Genomic DNA, 24,275 nt, shown 5'->3' with positions numbered 1-24,275 from the left:
TGTGTACGTGTGTTGACCGTTATACACATATAGAATCGTCTATGCGGTGTGCAACGGTTAGATCTCTTTACGACGTGTTTGTAAAAGCTCAAGTTCCAAAATACGAATACTTCTTCTCTTGGCAAATATTAGTAAATATTAAAGAATTAATAGCTAAAAGAAGACAATACTTTGTTACATGTATACGTGACAAAATTGTAACGAAACAATTGAATATGATCGATATATATAAATTTTGTCATATTTATATAACATAATTGTGTATCTACTTGTACTTTATCGTTTAATTTAGTACCTATCGTTTGAATTACAAGAGCTGAAAAAGTATACCTATATAAAACGAGAGTTTAGGTATTTTGACGTCAAATATATTTTCTCCGACTTAATACTAGCCGATTCATCGATCAATTTATTAATGGACTAACTCTTCTCGCGCACTCGATCATGAATACCTAATGTTGCCTCACCGCTCACAGACGAGAATGAACGAGTTTAATAAAATCACCGTGATTATATAATATGCATGTGGAAGATTTTTCCGGTCTAAAATCTTGTATCAATTTAAAAAAGGAGCCGACTCGCGCAATTAATTATACTTGGAGCAATCTTAACATTTCTGGAGATACGACGCAAAAGTTCCTTTCAAAGTTGATTATTTTTACAATGTTAAATATTTATATGTATGAAGCAAAAATAAAATACTTATTAATATAAATAATTTGAGAAAAAAACATTGAGATAAAAAATTTTATTTGGGTACATTTATTTTAGCAACGCTCTCTGAGGATAAATACAATTTTTTAGGTTATTGTTACGAAAGAAAGAATAAGAGTATCGAAAGTAATTGTACTATTTCGAATACATACAGGCTCGTAACGAATTTATATTTTGTTTTCTTTACAGAAAAATTCATTTGCGTGGTCGGAGGGTGGTGAAGAAGGTGGCGGTGGCGGCGGTGGAGGTGGCGGAGGAACGGGTGGGACCGGAACAGGTGGTACGGGTCCTGCGACCACCGGTGGCGGCGGACTGGCCCATTGGGTCAGTGTTATGGCGGAGCACATTCACAATCCGCATTCAGCCACTGGCGTCGGTGTTCACCATCAACAACAATCCCCACCTCAACCGCCTTACCCGTGGAACAATGGCCTTTCCAGTGACGTGAGTACGCTCTTATTGCACCCAGTCGATTTCGTATACCTATGCTAAAAACTATGTCAAAAAAATCACTAAAAATTTATTTTCATTTAATATTTTAAATTATTACTGAGTCAGATGCGAGAAGTATTCTATTTCTTTTAATGTTGCGCAGCATAATCGAATATAACGATTTCAGTAATTCTTAGAAAAATAATAATTACAGTAAAATCTGAAAACAAATAATATATTTATATGTTCGAACAACATTGGTTAATCATTGTAATACAAAATAATTTTTCTTTTTTAAATGTACCGTATAAGAAGATTATAAATACACAATTGTCTAATAATTGGATGGCTATAGTGGAAAAAAGAGATTTTTTTTAATTAGCTTTTTGAATCGCGTAGTAACATTTAACAAGTATCATAAAATTTTCAATTTATTTCTCTGTAATCTTTATGTTTCTCGCGGATTCGACGAAAGCTGCAGTCGCGACAAAAAGATATACGACAAAAAATTCAAAAGAAAAAGACAGTTAGAGAGGAATAGAAGGAAATAAGGAAGAGAAGAAGGAACGTCGCCTGAATTAAATATGGCCGGAAGAAAGACACCGTTAAATGCGCGATGCAACGGTACCAAAGCTTTGGAAATGGTAGAAAAAAAATCCCCGTCCCCGACATTCTCTCTTTTTTTTTTTTTTTTTAATGCGCGGTGTCAGCGGGACGGAATACGCTACCCCTGTTTTGATTTTATTTTTTTTCTTTCACCCTTTTGCGTGCTATCTCCGGACGAGAATCCTGCATAATTTAGACGAGACTGGATTAGAGGAGATTGTCAAGAGAGGAAGAGACAATGAGTGTGAAAGAGTCGGGAAGGGGTGAAGTAGTAAAATCGAAATGGAAACGACGGGGGTGAAAAGCAGGACGGGATACAAACGACTCGAAAAACGACGGCGAAAAAGGGCGCCAAAAAGGGTTGAAGATCGCTTTACATAGCGGTGTTCTTTCGTTGGGTTCCATCTCGAGATAAAAAAAGGAGAAGAAAGAAAACAAATAGACGGAAGCGCGAAAAAAAGACTTTCGGGGAAGAGGGAAAAAAGCGTGTATGCGCATTTGCGCGAAAAGGAATGAATAAGAGAGGAGAACGAATAACGGAAAAAAGTAGTTGCTCATTTGAATCGATAGTGGTGGTTATGTGGCGTTTTTCTTGCGTTAATCAGGTAACAGTTCATTTATGGCGCGATTTAAGAGAGGATTAATGAAAGAATCTAATATCAGAGTTTTTAAAATAGTAAAACAAAGAGAAAGAATTTTTTAATCTTATAGTTTTTGCTAAGCTCTCTCTCTCTCTCTCTCTCTCTCTCATTCAAGATGTACCTACTACATTTTTTATTATTCGGTGAGATCATTGTCTGCAATTATGGCATTCGTAACATTATTATAATTGCGCTCCCATTACTGAAGTGAGATCATAGAGAATCCTCGATCATAGAGGACTCGTTTGTTTTTCTTGGACAAGAAATTAGGGTGCGCCTTCTATCTTCGTACGGTGCGAAAAGGACCAGATTTGAATGTGAATAGAAGCGGCAGACATCTCGAGGACGCTCTTTATCGGTCGTAGAACCTGCAGCACGCGGAAGAGTTATCCCGAAGCCTCGTTTATCCTCTCTCTTTGTTTCTTCTTCTCTCTTTCTCTTCTTCCGTTGAGGGCTCACCCGGTTTTTGTCTATGGTTATGGGTGCCCGCGCGGGACCCACGCCGTGGGTCTATCGCAGAGGCCTCGGGAAAAAACAAGGAACTACGACAACGGGGGGATGATTTAAATAATCCGCGGCATGCTAATGTCTCTGGCATTCTCACGGAACACCGTCCGTGAAAGTTCTCGAAGGGGAGGGGGCGATAGTTTGGGAGAAAAGAAAAAGAATGAACGTACAAGACAATCAACCAATCTGCATACGATGCATACGGGCGAGAAAGAGTACTAGTAGTACCCCTTGGCGTCTCTCAAGGGGATGATCGCGTTATCTCGGTGAACGACTTGTGACCAACGGATTGTTGATTGAAATTTAACCGTTAGAGCACAATAAAAATCTCGAAAAAATTCCCGTTTGCAACTAAAATTAGGTAATAGCCATTAGAACCATTGAAAAATGTTACAATCGATTGAAGAAACGTTCACGCTACCGATAATAACCGTCGAAAGCTGAGGGTAAACAAAACGTCTCAGTAGCGGTATGTCAGCGCAATGCGGCGTCGTGTGCGAAATCGGTAACACGTTTTCGGAGGTTGTAATCTGTCGTCGGTTTTGCCCAGCGGGTGGTCAACCCTTTTTCCGGGCTTTTTTACGCCTGCCCGACCATAATCCCTTAAAACGCTTAGAGGCGTTCTTTAGGGTAATTTCTTCACGGTGAAGAAAGGGCGCACCTCATCCGACGGGTCCCGCATCGTTTTATTCGGCAAGATGCAAAACACCTCTCGTACCCCTCTCTCCCGCCTCCGAAACGGCAACTGAAATCATCGTTCTTTGCGCGAGAATCCTTGGCCTTGCGCGGAACACCACCCCTGACGAAGATTATGCAAAAGAGGACTCATCCATTCCTTTCTTTTCCCTCCTTCGTAACTATCCTTCACCTTTGCCCCCTCCCCCCTCCCCTCTCCTTCCCCTCCTTACCTCCGCGAAAGTCCCCCCGTTGTCCTGTTTCTTGTTTCCCTTATTTCTTCTCTCTCCCTCTCTTTCGTCATTTTCGTCCCCTCGACACGGTAGTAGTACGAAAATTAAAATAATGGTTCCCGCAACCCCTGCTAGCATTTTTTTACTTCTTCGATCGGCTTTTTCTGCATGTGCACCTTCAACGCGGCAACGACAGCCGGCATGCAAATCGTGCGCAACGGGATTTTTGTCTCCGTTCGGAGAGACAAAAAAAAAAGGAGCGGAGAGAAGTAAGGCACGGTTTATTGTCTCGGTATACCAGGACCGTTCGTTAAGGGACCGGTGTCGAAATAAGATTTTTTTTTATCTCCGCGCACAGAATGCCTCTAGATGACGAAGCCGTGTCTGCTATTGGCTAATGAATTTCTGGGGCAATGTGCCGCGATGAAATGAAAAAAAAAAAAGACGGGACTAACGTTCACTTCGTATTGAACAAAATGAAACGGTGAAACGGAAGTTTCACGATGAAGCAATTTATATCGCGTCATCGTATAACGATATTCCGATGCAACAATTTTTTGTATCTATTTTAGCATTTCATATAGAATAGATTTTTTTATACATATAACAACGTACGTCATCAAGTGATTCTTGTACAATTTTTTCGGATGGTTTTTTTGTAACTATAGTATTATTTTTTTAATAAAAATTATTTTGATTAATATTATTAATATATTTTTATTAATTAGGAAAAGAGAATTATCATATTGTTATTCATGATACAAATTTTATGTTTTTATTTTATTTTTTGTGTGTTAGATCAATATATATAATATTATCTAATCTCTTATTTTATAAAAGTGATTGAAAATCTACTTCAACTATATATATTTCTAAATGATCTTCTATTATATGTTTGAAAACAAATTTTTTGTATTCTTTTACAATTAGATTTCTCAGTTAAGTATTTATCACGTCATCGGCAACACTGTTTCTTAAAAATCACCTCTTTACAACGCAGTAGGTAGATGTTACATTCGGTTATATGTACAATAGAAACAAAGATATGAGGTCGTGCAATTCATGCATCGGCCTAACACCGAGTCCTTTTTGGTGGCGGTGTCACAACATTTGGGCTCAGGATAGAGTTATGGCCGTCCTTTTGCCGTACTTTTCGGCGTACCGATTCTCTCCTGGTTCCCGTTTGTCGTTTATATCCTTGTTCGTCCAAGTGGAAGACATTTTCTGCGAATTTCAACCCTTCACACCACGTATTGTCGGAGCAATGAGTTTGCTATCCGTACGTGACTATTTTTATTGTGAAATTACATTCGTGGAAATCTTACTCATATGACGCATGTTGTACGTTCTTCTCTATATTTTTATATTTTATATTTACATATATAATAGGTATATACAGATATATAAATCTTGTACATTTAACACAATTGCTACAATTAATTTTATCTACGACAAACATTGTAGAAGAATACATTAGAAGGTATATATTTTTAAAAAAGTTATATATAATCGAAGAGAAAAGCAAAAATATATATCAACTTTTTTTTTGTTGAGGTATTTTTTTCACGTTACCATATGATTATTTTTTTGAAGTAACGGTAAAAGACCGGCAGCATGAAAATCGCGGCTGCGTTTTTAGAGGATCGTGTCCCAAGAAACGTGACTAAGAATCCATCGCGAGAATGTACCGTTTTCCATGAGGGTGCACCGTTAAAGGGTTAAAGAAAAAAAAAATTAGCACCCGTTCTATTAGGACAGGAGAAAAAACAGTGTCGGGTGCTTCCGGCGAAGACGCGAACATTGGCATCGGATGCCCGCTCCCGGAACCGATTCGGATGAAAAAACCGCATATAGTTTTTCGACGGGCTCGGGGTGGCCGCCCTAGGCAGTACCGTAGAGAGGTGCGTATGCAGATGATCGTGAATGTCAAGTAACAAAGGGCCCATAGTCTCACGCTATTGTGCCGTGGCAGGTAAGATAAAAGTGGCTGGCCCATGGGCCCTGTAGATCCCCACAACAACGTGGCTGCACCCCGAAAAACGCACTTATACACGCACAAACAGGACGGCCGAAGAGATGTCGGGTGACCCGGTCTAGTAGACCAACTCTTGATGTCTCTTTAATTTTTATTAATGACAGCGAATTTGAATTTTTGCATCGGTGATATGGGAACCGCGTGCGGGACGTTCTTGGAGGGGAGATTGTCAGGTATGAGAGGCGGACGTACGTACTGAGAGCACGTCGTAAGTCGCGTACGTGACCGTGGCCCTGGGAGCCGCGCTTAAGGGAGATCCTCGTCCTCGTCATCGATCATAATTATCCGCTTTCGTACTTCGTTGATCCGCGCCGTAGCGACAGGTGAGGATTTTTGAGATTTTCCTTGCATCTTTCAGACGCGAAATAACAGCCACCGGGCCGTTTGGCAAACGTGGCGCAACATAAAGCAGCTATTGTTCATTTTAATGCATTCGCGTATTTTCGTTTTATACATTAAACATTAAAAGTTAAAACGTTTTATAAATTTAAAGTAATTTAAAAATTGAAATTGAATTATAAAATTAAATTTAATTTTTTAATTGAATAGATTCAATAGATCATGTGCGCAAAATAATTGAAAATTATTGCTTCTGCTTTAATTGCTTAATAAACTTTCTATTTTCTGCATTTCCTCTACTAATCTTCACGATTAATTTTTGATAGAAACTTATTTATATACATATTTTTTCAAATCATTTTATACGTGTATAATACGTATATGTAAGGAAGCATAAATTAATAACAAATTTAACATATACCTCATTTAGGTAGGCTTAAAGAAATTTAGAATGCATTTATGCATATATACAAAAATAAACAGAAGTGTCTCATTCATTTCGTATGACATGATTTATTCAGTAAAATAATTTAATTTTGAAGCTCAACTTTAATGTTGTTATTTTTATACGTATATAATCTAAAGTATAATATCAATATATTTTTCTATGGTAGCATTTTTAGTTGTCAATGAAAATTATCTTATTTGCGCAAAATTAATTATTTTTAGGATTAAATTTATTTACTGAAAATCTCGCTATAACTGCGATCTATTCGCAGCAAGTAAAATTGTTGATCTCGTTTTTTTCAAGGATTTTATGTGCTATTAATAGTCGTCTTTGATTGATGTTACCAACAAGTGACGAATTATCCGCCTTGCGCGATTAAGAAATCGGTTTATTGCGATGTATCTGAGATGAATGGTTCATACGTACGACGGCATGAGATACTAAAAGGAGGCAATTAATACGTCGCGCATCGTCGTCTCTTCAAAAGTAACGCGCGGAGCAAAGGGCGCCGCGAAGAAACAGAGGGACTAGTGTTTTCAAAGGGCCACGTGTTTTTTAATGACGACTAGCAGACACCATCGCGTTTACGTTCGATCTCGATCGTGATATTTAAAAAAATATTACGTCCTGGGAAATCGTTCATGCGACAATTTTCAATTGCAAAGTCGAATCAGGTAAAATTCTTTTTACATGCAAGATTAGATTTATAACTTTTGATAGAATTAAAGTGAACTTTTCTTAGAAATTATTTAATACCCTGTCGGGATGGCTTAATCATCAATATAAAGTATCTCAGCAATTAAACTATGAATTAAATATGTGTTAAAAAGTTTATTAAATTAAAAAGTTTAATATCATATCAATCACGAAAGACGATGTCATTATCTACTTGTATTTTTGAAGTTTAATATTGTCAAAGGAGAAAAGACTGATTATCAAATATAAAGATAAATACCCTAATTTCCAAGTTAAATATAATATTTAAATGTAAAATTTTTGCTAATAAAAAATTAATTTGATTAATACCACATAAAACTTGAAAGATAATGCTACATCTATAGCACATTTTATACATATCATTTACATATTTATAGTTATGGAATATTTGCATAGAAAAATTCGAAAGTAAAAGCATTGTTTAATTGGATAAAAGTTTGATTAATTTGAATAAATATAATAAAGAAAACGTTTGTATTAATTATCACAGCAAATATGTATATTGAGAGAAATCATAATTAAAGACAATAATCTATAGTTGCTCGATTAAACTTTCAACTTATCATGATTACATTTTGCGGGAGATTCTCGAAGAAGTTTCAATTATGTGTCGAAAAAATTCGACCACAAATTTCAGTTTTACATTTATTTTTAATTGTCTAGTAATTATTAAGGACGGACATTATAAAATCATATGCTTTCATGATTTATGCATCACAATCATCTCAAAAGGGTTAACAAACAGAAAGGAATAGCGAAAAATGTTACAAAAGTCGTCGGTCGACCAGATATTTGGAACTGAAGGATAAAAGATCGAGTGGAAATATCAGAATCGATATTTGACCTGGCAGAACGGAGTAACAGAAAGGAAAGAAAGATACGGAGTGAGGAAAGAAAGAAAGAACAATTTTTTGAAGAAATATTGAGCTTCAGGAACAGCAGCTATCAATGTTGTCGCCATCTTTTTTCATATTTGACGAATTTTAAAAGAAGTTTACTGACGAAAAATCTAAGCCGTAGAAAAAAAAACGAAAGAATGAAAGAATTCACAATCAGTATGTGTTTTTTTTATGAGACACATACATGTATATCTAAGTTAAAGATTTATATATAAAATATTGATCATTAACTGTTAGTCTTTATCTATTCAAGCCATAAAATCAACAATCTTCCATTGAACAAACTTCCATTGCAATCAAGTCAATTTTGTGTCTAGGAATATATGAATTAACATTAATAGTCTTTTAAACGCTCACGAAAATACCGATTCGTAGATAACGTCGTTGAAAAAGGAATAAAATAAATATTGCATTAAATTTATCCTCAACCTGCAGCAGTTAACAGAATCAATGCGATTTGGCTTGCTTTTGCCAGTAAACAGGTCAACTAGGGTCACCAGGTTTTATTTTCGCATCTTTGATTAATGATTAGAAATAGAGTGAGAGAGAAAGGAATTTTGATTCTTTGATTATAAAACAATATATTTATTATATTATATATAAAATATATAAAGGATAAGGGAGGAAGAAAAAGAGAGAAATTGACTGAATGAATCGTTTTATTTATTATGGAAAGAAAGAGGGACAAGGGAAAGGAGAGAGGACGCACATTATTTCTGTATGTACGTGATGTGTAAAGTTGCGTCTTTTCGTGGAAGTTGTTTATTCTCCTAAGTTTCAATTGGCGTCAAAGCTCTTAGAGGCTGCAGAATTAAGGGCAATGGTTCTCAGTTGTGCGCATCCGGGATTTCTGCCGTCAAGTGTTGTCCTCGAGAATACAAGCTTCAAGTACAGCTCTTAGCCTAAGATCATCGCCTTCAATAACGTCATTTTATCCTACGGAGGACCGGTGCTCGGGCGATTCCTTCGATACTGCAGAGCAATCGAGAATATTTTTATAAAGTACCGACCGCACGCAGAGAGTAGAGGAAGTCGCGGGTTCGTTCTTCGTCCGATGAAAGCGGGAAAGGGTGGGAAAAAGGGCGGCACTCGTAGAAATAGAAAAAAAAGGAAAAACAGTCCGGGATCGATATTGAACTGCGGAAAAAAGAAGGGCGGGAAAGAACGAAGGTGGAAAAAGGAAGAAATCGAGGAAGGCGAGCCGGGGGCTTTGAGGAACGACAGTATGCTGACGATAAAATGAGATTTTCAATACTTGCCTGGAAAATATTATGGAGATATTCGCCGTTCGTCTAGACGGATGAATCCATTATTTTCGCGGATTATATCAATATTAAGCATTAGCCGATTCCGCGTAAGATCGAATATGCAATATCGCTGGAAAATTATTTCGCTATATCGGCTAACGCGTCACCGAGTATGCGAATTATCTGATTTGTATAATTTTCATATCTTGCAAGAAATCTTCAAATGTCTTTCTTTCCATCGCATAGAGTTATACGTGGAGACCGTCACGAATATTTAAGCTCTCCAAATGTATTTATATATACAATATTTAGACTATTTAAAGCACGGCTATGAAAATTGACTGCCATCCTTTCGTGTTTTTAATCCGTATTTGGAAAAGCAATTAAAGTTAATTAAAATAAAATTTTTAAAATACTGCATTGGACTGCTCAGAGAATATCAGGAATAAAATTAAGCTAAAAAAAGCCATTTTTGGTCAGTAAGGAAAACAGTAACACAATGCATATAAACAATATACAAAGCAGAAATAACATTGTAACATTTGGTTGATAAATCTTGTAATATGACGTTATGTACGTGATAAAACCATAATAACAATGATCACAATGCGGAAATAGTGAAATTTTATTTGTATATGTTTAAAATAAAAGTACAATAATAAAAACGATATGTGGATAAATTGACGCAAAAATGAAATGGATAAATTAACATATTGTTATAATATATTAAAGGATAATTTTTGAAGCTTTATTTGACGTTTGTTACATTAATATTATAAGAGTGGAAAAAAATTTGCGCAAGAGGGCGAGCCAACTTGAACAAAAGATAATATTTTATTCCAAAGATCGTAGAATATAACTTCTTCTGGCTACATGGTGAAAAGGGAAGAACGAACGCCTGGAAATGACGAGCGTACGAAGGAAGAAAAAAACCAAGGAGAAATATCAGGATCGATATTCGACCCGGAAAAAGGAGCAGCGGCAGAATGGGGAAAGGGCAGGCGGGCAGGGGGAGGCGACCAGGGGGCGCTCTACCGAAGGGGTAGCGGCACCGGCGAGGAGGGAGGGAGGGGTCAGGAAGAAAAGTGAGAAAAAGGAAGCGCCGCACATCGCAGAACCCGGGGCTGCACTTTGAAGAAACGTACAATAGCGAAACGCTTCCTCCTAATATTTACAGAAAGACATTCGCGTAAGTCGTAAAAACGTCTCCTCCGAATAATAACAAACAGGACTGCGCTCCTCTTATCTTCCGTTAAAAGTTTATGGCACTGCGCGAACTATTACGGTCATTTCCGTGGCTCTTGGATAAAAAAAAAAAAAAAAAACAGGAAAGTAGATCTCGATAGTTTCAAAAAAGAGAGAGAACGCGCGGAAGAGTAACATGCATTTTTGAAGCTCGGACACTTGTGATTGATCAATCTATCTTTCGATGAAAGCGGCATTAATATATGATGACGTCAAACTAATACAGCCGATTATATATAGAAGTATCTCATGCTGAAATTCTCAATATTTCATATATCTACATATATATGTATACACATTTTCGCACACAGCTCAAACTTCTATAATTCAATTCGTAATACGAAAAGTTGTCCCGATGACACGGATGAAAAGTTTTCAAGTTGGGCTGATGACACGGATAAAAACCATTCTGGCTACCTGACTACCGAGATAATCCTTTCGTGACGTTTCTAATACAGATTCAATGATCATCGATCAATCAGCGCGAGTAACAAGGCGAGGACCGTTTTTCTGCGTGAAAATCGGGTGACGATTTGCGAAGCCATCTTTTTCATGCCTGCAATCAAGATCGATGACCCGTTTGATGATCGTGCGCATTATCGTAATATGTAAAATATATAAAAATGCGTAAATGTGCTATCAATAAAAATAACACTGTATTGATTTAACGAATTATACTTGGAAAATTTGTGATACAGTTTTCTTCAGAAATTAATGATTATTTATTGTTGATTAAAAATTATTTTATATTATTATAATAGATAATACAATTTACAATAATATACTAAAGAATTAGAAATTTATATTTATTACTGCTATTGTTATTTTATTATCTTATTATTTTGTTATTTTGTATTGATAGTTTATATAAGATTTAAATAAAGATTTGCAAAAATAGAGGTAAAGTAGGACGCATTATTTCGTTTATATAAATCACATTTAAAATAATTCCGAAAACGGAGCTCTCTCTCTGGCGCGTTGAATGGCGATTAAAACTGCATCAATGTCCTCGATAACATTTCAGAGTTAATTCAGGCTTCGAGCACCGAGGAAAGGCCACTCGATGATCACGTTATCGTATCAAAAACTAATGAGATTTTACGGGAATCGAAGATTTAACGGACGCGTTATATGAACCACTGTGTTGCCTCAGCATAAATCAGCGGTGTATTAAAGCACTCGCGTCTCGTTTCGACGATCGTTCGATTATCAGCGCCGAGCGAATCTGCTAAATCCGACAGCCGTCTCTGCGAGTGGAATCACGAGTTCGCGCGTATCATTTTACGCTGCACTTCGTGGCAGCAGGTGCCACATTCTCCTCGTCCAGTCGACACCTGCCTGCAGCAAAGATCAGCGAATAAGATCGGCCGCCTTATTCGCGGCCATCGTGCGGAAATAAAAAGCGCGAATCAATCGACGTACGCGATCTTGTTCAGCTCGGGATTCGGTCTGACTACCATACGTCATTATAGGCTATTCGAGTCTCGATTGCGGAAGCGACGGTCTCGCGTTTATTCCGACTCCCGTTATTTAATACATGAAGAAACAGAAGCACGTAGAATTCGTAGAAGAATAGATTGAAACACAATTAAGATTGTTATTATTATTAACATACAACGGTTGCGTGTTGCATCTAAAATAATTGCGCGTTCACTGTTCGACGAACGAAAACGACTCTGCTACAACTTTCGGAATTATTCTCAGTGAGTTTTGATCTTATGGTATCTTCGTATTGATAAATCAAAGCATCATGTTTTGAACCGGGAAAAGGTTCCCCTATTGAATTTCGCAATGCTGAAAATAATTTCTCGTTAGGTCGGCGGCGCGCGTATACGCGTGCGTGTACTTTGATGAGCGCGCGTCTCGTTCGGCCTACAATTAATTCTCGTAACGCGGCATGCTCGCGAAGGGAGAATGAATAAAAAATTGTAAATATAATAACGGGGTTCGTTCGTTGCTCACGATACGGCGGATGCGTATGGAATTTGTATAGCAATACGAAAAAGACCGTAGAGAGATCGTTAAATGAATTATATCTCTAGAAAGGAGATATCCCGCATGTTCTCGATGCACGAAAAATTCAAAGGGTTTCACATGGAAGCTAAAAATCTTGAAGCGCAAGTAAAGCTCTCTTCATCATATATTTTCTCTTATAAATCTTACATTTTATATTTATACGAAACATGCACTCTTGTAAAGAAAACAAGACGTGTTTATAGACTTGTTCATCTACCCGAGCTCGTGTCAAGCTCGTATCATTTCGAAGACTCGCACAATCAGTACGAGAAATATTTAGCGTTTCGAGGACACCCTCGACGCCGAAATCGAGTAGCCACTTGTGTCGTAGTTATCGAGAATAGAGTAGAGGATCATATATGGACGTCATCGCGGCCATTAGAAGTCCCCGATCTCGTTCGCTATGAGCTCCATCAGCCGCCACCGCCGCGTTCTCCTGGAGGGCCTGTTCAAGGGTGTCTCTCCGTTCGGCCGACCCACGCCGCTCCTCTCCGTGAGAAATTCACGAGACAAACGCCCGTCTGTATTCCGACGCTGTTTCTCCTCCTCTTCTTCCTTCTTTGCTCGATGTCGTTTTTGTTACGCGCGCTTACTTCGCGTCTTGATGTGAATAAGACGCAGCGCCGCGTCGCCTAGCGTCAAGTGCTTCCTCCTGGACAGGAAGGATCCTCTCGAGACATCCTCGCGCGTCTTAGGTTCGCCAAGCAAAGCATATCGTACATTTTTGACAACAATCAGAATTAGTCGCTTAAAAACAAGTTAGTTGTTCCGCGTGCGATCGTTACGTTAGTTGCGGATTTTTCTATAGTAATATTTGCAATGGTCATGCATATCCTTATTCCTCGAACGTTATATTTTTTGTCTATCAGATATATATATATATCCACATATTTTTTATTAAAATTTTCAGTAAAAATTAAAATAGTGGAAAGAAGAGATTTTTGGATATTTGGTGGTTGTCTTCAGCTATGTGTAATACGTAAAATTGGAAATAGAAGAGATTACAGATTTTTTAATACATATATTCTAACGTATACGGTATGTCAGTTTCATTTTATTGTTATTGACATAAACTATATTTTTATTATTATTATTATTGATATAGGTTTAAATAGTCAGACTGTGAATTGCCTTTAAATTTTTAAAAATAATTATCATTCTTGATATTGAGAAAATTTTAGTTGTTGAGGGATGCATAATTTTTTGTGTTTTAGTCGTCATGATGCGGTCACCTATGCGTCGCGACGTTGCGACATTACGCCAAGAAATTTGAGAATCAACTTTTTCCATCCTGTCCGTTCCTATGTGAGAGCGAGATTTCCATAGACGATCCCTCGCGCTCGTCGCAATTTTACTTCCTCTCCGTTACCCTCCGGTGGCTGCACATCCTCCCCCCGTCTGGATGCAGGGAATGCACCGTCGAGCGGGCGACGGGGGAGGGAAGAGGGGGTACGAGAAGCGGAGAGACGCGTAGACGGATAAAGGCAACTCGCGGGTCGGGAGGGGTTGAGAGGAGATCGACGGGGGGAGGGTGGTTTAGCGTCTCCGCTATTCCTCCCCCCATCGAGCAGGTCGCGCGCTGAGTGCGCTGGTAAAACAGCCCCTTAAAACGGTTTTACTGCCGCGCACGGGGCGCAACGACGTCTAGACGCCAGGACCGTAAAGTTTGACCTACTCACCCCCGACCGGCCCGCCTCGCTCCGCTTTCGCCTCCTTTACCTCCTTCGCCGCCTTCCCAGCCCCTCTCTCGTCGCTCTCTGTCGCTCTCGGTGTAGCTCTCGCTCCGTAAAGCTCGAGAGACACCAGCCGGTCCCTTAACTCATGTACCATGGACCTTGAGAAGTAGGCCAAAGGGTTGTTCTCCGGCTCTCGTAAACCAGACTTCTAACCTTATAGGGATTGCTTGCGGTTCCTTTTCTTTCAATCTCCCGAGTCTAAAGCAACCATTCGCAACTTGTGACAATTTCATTGAGCGATTGTTTCAGAGATCATAGTTCTGACATAAATTTATTACTTAAGATTGCAAATGTAGTTTATTTTTTATTTACGTAATAAAAATAACAATCGATAAAACTAAATATTTTACACGTTTACTGTTAAACTTTGTAAATTTACAAACTACAATAATAAATATCAGTTGATCTCTGAATGTCTAAACTAAATAAAAATAATAAATTGAAAATATATAAAATTAAGATTTAATTAAATTAATTTAGAAGAAGAAGATTGCATATTTTAATGTGCATTTTTTTTAGTTAATCTTGCTTAATAAAACTTTGATAACAATTTAATTCAGTAACTTGCAAATAATTCTCAATGCATTGAGAATTATTTCTCAATGAAACCGCAAGGATTTTGTAACTTACGCATCATTGACTTTGAGAAACGAAGGGTTGCCTTGCCCTACTGTGCCAATAAAAGGGTCGTAATGCCGATTGACTGTTTCATCCCCTCAGACACTTTGTTTTAGATGGCGATACATCTTTATCGAAGGGAATTTTCATTGAAATCGTTTCCATACCGAAAATATATATTCTGATAGTAACAAATTTTTATTATGATTTTATATTTTTCATTGTTTTTATACATTAATCTAACAAGATACAATAAATAATAAATAACAAAATATTGTGAAATATATTACTGCCTTTGCTTACTACTGAATATCTGAAAGGATATTATTATTGTTAATAGTATTTTTAGATACTGAAATATATATATATATATATTCAATATGTGTGTGTGGTGTGTATATATGTACATATAATATATTAAAATTGATCTTTGCAATACATCTTAAGGAAAAACGAAAAACAAAATTCTGTTTTCTTGTGTCAGTCCTATTGCGGCATTTTATCTATTATCGTTTCTCATCCCTTTTCGCGACTTTAATCCGCGTGAATAGATGAGGAAACTGGGGCAAAGGGTTACCGTGAATAGGGGTGGCTGTAAAGAAAGGGAGAGAGAGAGAGAGAGAGAGAGAAAGAAAGAGAGATCGACCCTTCAGGAATTTCATTTCGACGCGTCTTCACCTACGCGACTCGTTTCTCAACGTATTTTCATTCAAGATGCTATCAGACCCCGTGGCCGCAGTCAAGAACGATCGGTCGAAAAGCGATCGACTATATTTCGCCGAGAAGTGGAATTTCATTCTATCCTGGAATTCTCTCACGAATGCATTTTTTATCGCCAACGCAATCGAAACTGGGTATTTTGGTTAGCGCAACAAATTCCGCGGGACATATTTTTATCGATGAAGTCTCTCGACGATAAATATACGTTCTTATTATTCAAATACTGCTATCTTTTTATAATAAAATTCAATTAAGGTTACTATATATAAATATTAACATAATTACTAATTTTTCGTACATATTGTATTAAAAGTTTTTTATTTTTTTTGCAAATTATAGTAAATACCAAATTTACTTGACTATATATGTTTTTTGAACGTGTTAATTGCCCTTTTAGAATCAGGCACATTAGCGTTAATAAAAGTATATGGTCGTAGCACTTTTTGTGAAATCAAGTTTTTGAAATTACGCTTAAAGGGTGCAACGAAATGTCGACATGCGCGAACGTTCGTCCTTTATGTAAACCGGAAAACTCGGTCAAACGCAAAGTTGGACCTAAAGGGAGTCACGTGGCCTTTTTGAAACCCACGGAGTGTTTCCACGGTTCGCAGAATTTCCGAGAGCGTTCAAGTATCCTGGGACCTTTTAGCGTTAATTGCAATTTTTTTTCTGATTTCCCACAAACGGAAATTGCGTCGTTAGTGCAAGCGAGAGAAACTTTCCTTGAAACGCTAAAAAAAATCTCGCCCGTAAAACACGCGCGGCTATACATCTTTTTTCTTTTTTCATAAACTCGTTAATGATAATTTATTTGTAAAAGTTTCACGAATAATTTATGTTTGTAATTGATATGCATAACGCGTCGAATAGAGTTACGCAAGGTGAAAGAGTCGTTGAAATTGCAATCGAACATTGTCGCGAACTGTTAGTCGAGTAGGCAGACGTTTTTCCAGCGATGCTGGGAAAATGGCAATTTTTCATCGTACGGGACCGCTCACGGGAAACGTATCGATCGCATCGGGCTGTATCGCGTCGAAACGATTCTTCCAGCGAGGAAATATTCCTCAGCGAGAAGTTCGCCCTCTACGTCGTTTGTGCAGCACGGAAAAGTGCAACGCGCAACTCGTACTCCTTTTTCGCGCGCGCCTCCGCGTATCCGAAAGTGCTTCCGCTAGCCACCCCTCGTCCTTGGAGTACGACCCGATGGTTAGCGCTGAAAAAAGGAGAACAGCCGTGAGGCTCTTTCAAATAATTCTCCTCGCGCACTCGCCGGTTCTTCTCCACGAAACGAGCTTTCTGCACTGGTCTCGCGTGGAAGTTTTTTCTGCTGTTGGATGAAGTATTTCTTTCGAGGTTGCCAAGAAACGATTTCCAAGATGATGAACCGTTTTAATCGAATAATCACGAACCGATTCGTAATTTTTGTAACATCTACTACTTCCGAACTTTATACATGATATTAATAAAAGTGCAAAACAATTTTGTCTTTTTTGCAGATTAATATTTTTGTCTGCATAAAAGACTTTTCTTGATTTAAATGCGCTTAATGTACTACACTTCTTAACTTCTTTTCCGTTGTTTTTCTTTTTCTTTCTGTTAGTCAAATTGGCTGCATGTGTCTTTGATATGATAGCATGCAGGCAATTCAAATATTCGCTTCGTCATTCGTTTTCATCATTCGTTTACGCAAATACTTTTTTTCGCCGTTTATTTAGCGCTGTGTAATCTTCGCATTAATTTTTTTATTACGATTGATGGTTTCGTGCTGGAAACAATATGCCATTTTGCGGCTTAGAAACAGAATACGAAGAGATTATTTCGACATTTATTATACATCGTATCTACATGCGAATCCCCTCTATCAGATAGTAAACAAAATAACATGGTGTGTGTTAGCAATCGGAATATTGATATGAGAAGTAAAGAAAAATCGACGATGTTTTTAACGGAGAAAAGAGCTATCGCTGGAAGCATTAATGATAATTAATGTTACGACAGAATCGTATTGTGCATCTGTAACGTAATTCTATCCTTCTCTTGTGTAAGCCCGCGTGTATATACATATAAAACGAGAGAGCATATAAATTCCAACGCCGTGTTCTCTCAGGCGCGCACAGAACGTTTTCTGGCGAAGCCGGTCGCCACGTGTTGCCCTCAGACTGTACTAAGTCGAAGGGATCGAGAGACACGTAGTAATGAGCATTATGAGAGAAAAAAGCCAGTAGGGTTAAGGGCTACGGGTTTAAAGTCGTTCGCGAGATATGAAGTTGTCGTGAGTCTCTCACGAAGAAAGAACAATTTTTTTTCTTGATGAAACATGATCTTGATATCTACATACCATTGGAACGTTTTGATTATCTGTAAGCTGTTTAGAGAAAGTACACACATCTATAATTTACGAAAAAAAATCTTTTTTTTTTTATTATTTAATTTTAAATATTTTTAACAGTACATATAGTTACACACGCGCGAACATTTTGAAGTTTTATGATGTAAAAAAAATACACTCTTTTTCGAAATAATATATTTTTTTCACATTATATTAATATGTATAAGTTGAAGCTACTTAATGTCGAGTTTATATCTATTTACTAATTTTATCACGACTATTGATTCTTACTTCTTTCATTAAACGTATGACTTTCAAACTATCGGAGCGATGAAATCTGAAAAATAGACGCGGGGGACGGGGGTAATAAGATGGAGATAAAAGTAACGGTAAATGACGGAATAAACGTCGAAGCGACGAGAGATATATTTTCCGCTGCGGCAGCATTCGGTGGCAGAAGTTGAAAGGGGTTGAGTGGGATGGTAGGTGGATACAGGTGGAGGTGTGGGGTGTAGGAGATTGGAGGTCGTAGGTAGGTAGACAGGCAGACGTATAGGTTTATGGGTTTCCGCGACTATGCCGCGGCCATTCCGCGCGTCTGGAGCACGGCTACTTTCCCCACTCACTCCTCCCTTCGCCTGCCCACCCCTATCGGCTCCTCGCAACCCCTGTCGCGGCAGAATCGACGGGGGTGGTTGTAAAAATTTTACTGCGAATTGTCTGCAGACCCGACCCGCCGCTCGACGTTACGACCGGGAAAAATAGGAAACCCCCGGGAAACCGGCGGAAAAACTCGTCTGGGTCAGATCTCTTCTCTCCGCCTCTGTGTTCTGCCTCTTCCTCTCCCTCTCTCCGTCTCCGTGCACCATTTGGGTCAGCGATCTTATCAGCCGACGATGATATCGTAGCTGACCCCGTCCGTTTCGGAGGATTTTGGATCGTTCGTAAATTTTATGAACTCTGAAGACATTAAGGATCTGTTATATATCGTTATCTTCTCTCAGTCCATCTAACTTGATTGTGTTAATATTCTATTGTCACCGAGACGTTTGGCATAAAAACATTGCGTTTTCCGATTGACTATAAAATGCACAAATAAAATTTGAGTAATATTAGTCACAATTCTCAACAATCATTATCGCTGCTTGTATTGTGTATAAAGACTCATTGAGAAAATTGTCTCGATAGGAATTTGTAACAATTTAATTTAAAAATTAAATTAGAAGGCGTTTAATTCCTTCATTGTTAATTTAAAAAAAATCTTCAATATATTTATATGATCGGTTTTATTTTCACAAATTTGGAAGAAGGGTCAAAGGCCGGCGAATGAATTCACGAAAATTCCAGACGATCGGTTATCAAATACAACGATAGCTTGCTGAGCGGTGGAAGAGAAAGACGGTGCATAAAGAGCGAGAAGAGCGAGAAATGCCAACAATCTGGGGCCAACTGTTGAATTTTATCACTCTCGGTATCCCTTCCCCCCTCCTCTCAACACCCGCATGTCCAAGCCAGGGAATGAGGTACAAGGGGAGGGCAGGAGGGAAACAAGAGTCATGGACCACATGTGCCTCGTTGGCCACCCTTGCGTTCCGCTCTGGGCCTAAAGGACAAAAAAAGCCACGAAAGCGATATGGTCCCACTGACACTCTGTGGGAAGACACGTGTGTCTTGCATATTCTTAAATGAATAGTGGCGTCGGAGGGTCTTTAACCGGAGATAAGTCGCGCGAAGGAAGATACTTTACTTAGGACGAAGCATATTTCCAGCGTAGCTGAGAAAATTTCCTGTAATAACTTTCCCACCTTCTGTCGACGAAACAAACTACGAGGGCAAATCAATAAGTATCCCGTGTTAGTAATAAAAACGCAAGAGTATTTCACAAAATTATTTTTTATTTTTTAACGTAATCCTCTTTTAGGAGGATACACTTTTTTCAACGCCCCTGCCATTTTTTTAATCTCTTCGAAAAATATGATTTGTCGAACTCTGCAAAATAGGCCTCTGTTTCAGCGATAACCTCTTCATTCAACGTGAATCTCTTTCCACCGAGACATTTTTCCAAGTTTGAAAACAGGAAGAAGTCGCAGAGGGCCAAATCCAGAGAGTACGGTGAATGCGATTCATAGCGCATTCAACCAATTTGGCTGTGGTGACTGCGGAGGAGTGAGCCGGTGCATTGTCGTGGTGGAACAATACTTTTTTTCCCCAAATATAGGGCCGTTTTTTCTTCAATTCAACATCAAATCGGCACAATAAATCAGCCCAATAGTACTGCTCTCCGTGATAGTTTTTCCTTTTCCAAATAATCGATGAAGATCGAGCCTTGCACATTCCAAAAAAACAGTGGCCATTACTTTTCCGATCGATGTGGAACCGTCTTGATTTTCTTCGGAGCACGTTCGGATTGCGCTTAAACAGCTTCAAACACTGCTTCGATATTGATAGCCGCATCCGCTTGTTGCCATCCATCGTGAGCAATCGTGGCATCCGTCGGGCCGACAGCTTTTTCATTCCCAAGTTATCATGCAAAATATTGAATGCCGTTCCGTACGAGGTATGACACGTCTACGGCCTCTGCTACTTCACGCACTTTCGTTAGACGATTAGCGAGAATCATGTCGTGGACCTTTTCAACGATTTCCTCAGTAACGACGTCTGCCGAGCAGCCTGGGCGCTCCTCATTAAAAACAGATGAACGACCACGTTCGAATTCGTTGATCTAATATCTGACGGTTATCATAGATAGTGAACGGTTCCATTATTTTTTTGCACGTTTTTCCATTCAAAAATAAAAAGTGAATCGATCTTTTTCCATTGTATCGAACACCAAATATGCTTACTACGAATTACTATCAAATCAAAACTATCGCATGAGTCACTCTGAAATTTTGTCATCGTTTGAAAGATGATAATACACGATTGTAATGCCAACTTATATCAGTAACACCGCCTGTTTTCAAACACGGATACTTATTGATTTGCCTCGTATATTTTATTTTTATAAAAATTAATTGATTTTTATTAATTATATGTACATATATGTTACTTTTGCAATTAGAAATAGTCAAAACAACATTAAGAGAATTGTAATTTTGGTTATTTTAAGCCATTAAATCATTCAAGCAGCTTTATAATTAATTAGATAATTAAATTAGATATGTAAATATCTAATACATTTTATATTTATCGAGGAAAGTCCATATGAAACCAGGTTTATCGCCAATATATTCATTCTCTTATAATTTCAAATGTCCTAATTTCTTATATTAAATAACTCACCAGTTAAGCCATCTATTATATTTTCGCCTTAATGAACTCAACGTCATTTATTAGAGGATACATTTCTATTCTGAGCTTTTTAGAACATCTATATATATATAAAATGTGTGTAATAATAAAAAAATATAAATGTTCTGCGAGTATTAGTCTTGAAGTATCTAATTGTAATAATACATCTGCATAATTTTACTAATTTTTCTTTTGATTAGATACGCTCAAACTTTATTCCGAATTTTTTTCTAAGTATTGATTCATCCGATACGGCTATATAGTATTGTATATTTAAACACTTTTCACGATTAATGCTCGCTTTCTTTGAGACCTGAAGCTAGCAAACTGGTTATTCCTTTGCATTCGTTCGCATTTTGTAATTTCGTGGATTGCTGCTATTGACGTACGAGATAGTCGTTTTCTTTCTCTCTCCCTCTTTTAGAGCCACGTGTGCCACGTGTGCCGCGTAACCCTTGAACGGCCGAGTTTTACCAGCTGTCAGCGTCCTATCGGACCGAGTAACCGTCGACCGTTCATCGACGAGACGATCTCCAGTCCCGCTCTATCAGAGTGGAAATCCGAGCTTCTGGTTGGGTTACCGCGGAACGACGACGGACGTTCGTTCCTTCACCCCCAGGCGCGGCGTATCTCATTGGATTCTCGGTGTTCCGCGTCCGTTGGGACTCACGGGGTCGTAAGCCCCCAAGACATTCCTGTCATCGAACTCTGTGGGTGACAGGTTCCCAGACTTAGCGAGTATTCGGACCGTCTTAACGCCAGAGTTCTTCAATTTCTCCATGTAATATCTCGTTGTCAATATAGCGTACACCTCGAATATCGTCATTTGTTACATTTATTTGTAGTTAATTATACATAGGGATTAGCTTATAAAACCGCAACGATGCAACTTGCGCAATAATCGTTCATAGAAACGGCGCCCAATAAGTATAGCTACTCACTTAGGTAGCTTACGAGAAACTTGAGGGTCTAACTTTTTATAGGTCGTGCACCATTTGTGCGCATTCCTATATAAGTAAGTTTTGTTCTTCCGAATGCCGCGAAAAAGTATCGTACCAATTTTTAATTTGCACAGATTGTTACACTGATGGTGAAACGACCAAAAAAGAGAAATACGACGAGAATAGAAATAATAAATATTTACTACCTAAGTTTTTCTCGTACTTTGTGATATTATTATAATATTTCTCAAAAATCTATTCTTTCAACCATTTAAACGTTCAATATTTGGCCAATAAACCGGTTACATATGCATAATTTAAATGACAACTACAGTTTGTTTGGAACGGAAGGTTGTATTAAATCGATACTAAGCAGTTCCATTCGTTCTACCCGCAACACAGCAAAAGACGCCGCGCGCCGCGCCTCTATATTGTAGTCCTCGGTAAACATAACAATGTACTATAATTTACATTTAACACATTATGAGATAAACATTATCGCCTTTGTATAATAGGCGAGAATCGTGATTGCTTGTCGCTGTCGCGAAATCGGTGATAAATCATCCATCTTAATCGAATCGTTTGCGAAGTACGAGCGGCGGGAATATTGTCCTACTTTTTTCCTCCTTTATTATCTTTCCGCGCTATGAACGATAAACGGACATAATTCGTTAAGGGTGAAGGATCGTAATCCCGAGCCGCTCTCTCGTCGCGCCACGGCCCGCCTCACGTGCCACGTGCATCCGCTGTTTGTGGCCGCGGTAAACAAACCACACGTTATGCATCCTCTGATGTTTCGCGCGTCGAAAGCCGAGTGTAACTCCGGTAAAAATGGGGGATTCACGGGGGACAACCATAGCGAGACGAGGAGGACCATCCTTTATCCTAAGATTTTTTACGAGCCTCTCTTTCTCGGTCGTCCTACTACGCGACACCGCGTCGCGACGTCGAGCAAAGAAAAAGAGTGACGTCATGCCGGGCTAGTCTGTTGGGCTAGGTCGTGGCACTCCTTGCATCCCGCCTTTACCACCGCCATCTCCTCCTCCGCCTCAACCATCGACTTCTCTACCCATCTTACTCTTACTACGAACGGTGCGCGACTCCCGTGCACCCTCGCCCTCGTCGCTCCGCGCCACGCCGCGCCGCGCCGCGCCGTGCAGCGCCGAAAAAAGCAAGGCTCGCAAAAGGACGCCCGGCGTCGTGGCGCTCTTTGGCTGATCAATACCCGCCGCCTCGTACGCGGACGGACGGTCACGCATGTGCACGGTGTGGGCCGCTCTCTTTCTCTTTCTTTCCCCTTTTCCATTTCGGTACCGCTTTGCCGCCCTTCTCCGCACGCCTTCGCCGCTCACCCATCCCTCTCTTTTATCCATCTGTCCCTTTCCTCGTCTCTCAACCACGTTCCCTTTTTCTTCCCTCCCTCCCTACCTCCCGCCGCGCCGTTACGCTCGTCTTTCCCGACTCTCCGTCTTCGTCTGTCCTTCTCTCGCTCGTTGCGTCCCCTTTCTCTTGTTATCTCTTCGTCTTTCGCGCGCTCTCGATTTTTCTCCCGCTTCTCTTTCACCGTCCCCACCGATTTTTCCTCTCCCTTATGCCTGTCTCTACCGTCCTTCTTCCGTTCACCTACCTACCTACCACCACCGATTCCTCTCTTTTAACCCCTTCCCCCCCGCGCCATTCCATCTTCCTCCCCCTTTCGTCCCTCTCTACATACCCCCGCCGCCTCCGTAGAGACGGTCCGATTTTTTCCTCCCGTTTCCTCGGCTCCGACATTTTTTACACCTTTTTTCTCCCCCTCCCCCCTTCTCCGACGGCTGCCCATGCGCCGCTCTCCCCCGCCATCGGAATATCGCCTCGAGCATCCGCTCCTTCTCCCTCCCCCCCCC

The 24,275-nt window shown here is 39.2% G+C and overlaps 1 protein-coding gene across 1 annotated transcript in view; it reads left to right on the top strand.

Moving 5' to 3' along the window:
• The first annotated feature begins 1,047 nt into the window (after nt 1-1,047).
• LOC108780877 (zinc finger protein rotund) overlaps nt 1,048-24,275 on the top strand; it is a 93,682-nt gene continuing 70,454 nt past the window's right edge. Inside the window, exon 1 of the mRNA XM_018548700.1 lies at nt 1,048-1,158. Within this exon, the coding sequence (XP_018404202.1) occupies nt 1,048-1,158 (111 nt within the window). The remainder of the gene's footprint in view (nt 1,159-24,275) is intronic.

The sequence above is a fragment of the Cyphomyrmex costatus genome, unplaced genomic scaffold (assembly GCF_001594065.2).
Source record: "Cyphomyrmex costatus isolate MS0001 unplaced genomic scaffold, Ccosl1.0 scaffold75, whole genome shotgun sequence".
Classification (NCBI taxonomy): domain Eukaryota; kingdom Metazoa; phylum Arthropoda; class Insecta; order Hymenoptera; family Formicidae; genus Cyphomyrmex; species Cyphomyrmex costatus.
The sequence above is the reverse complement of the archived record's forward strand: the minus strand, read 5'-3'. Positions and strand labels throughout refer to the sequence as shown.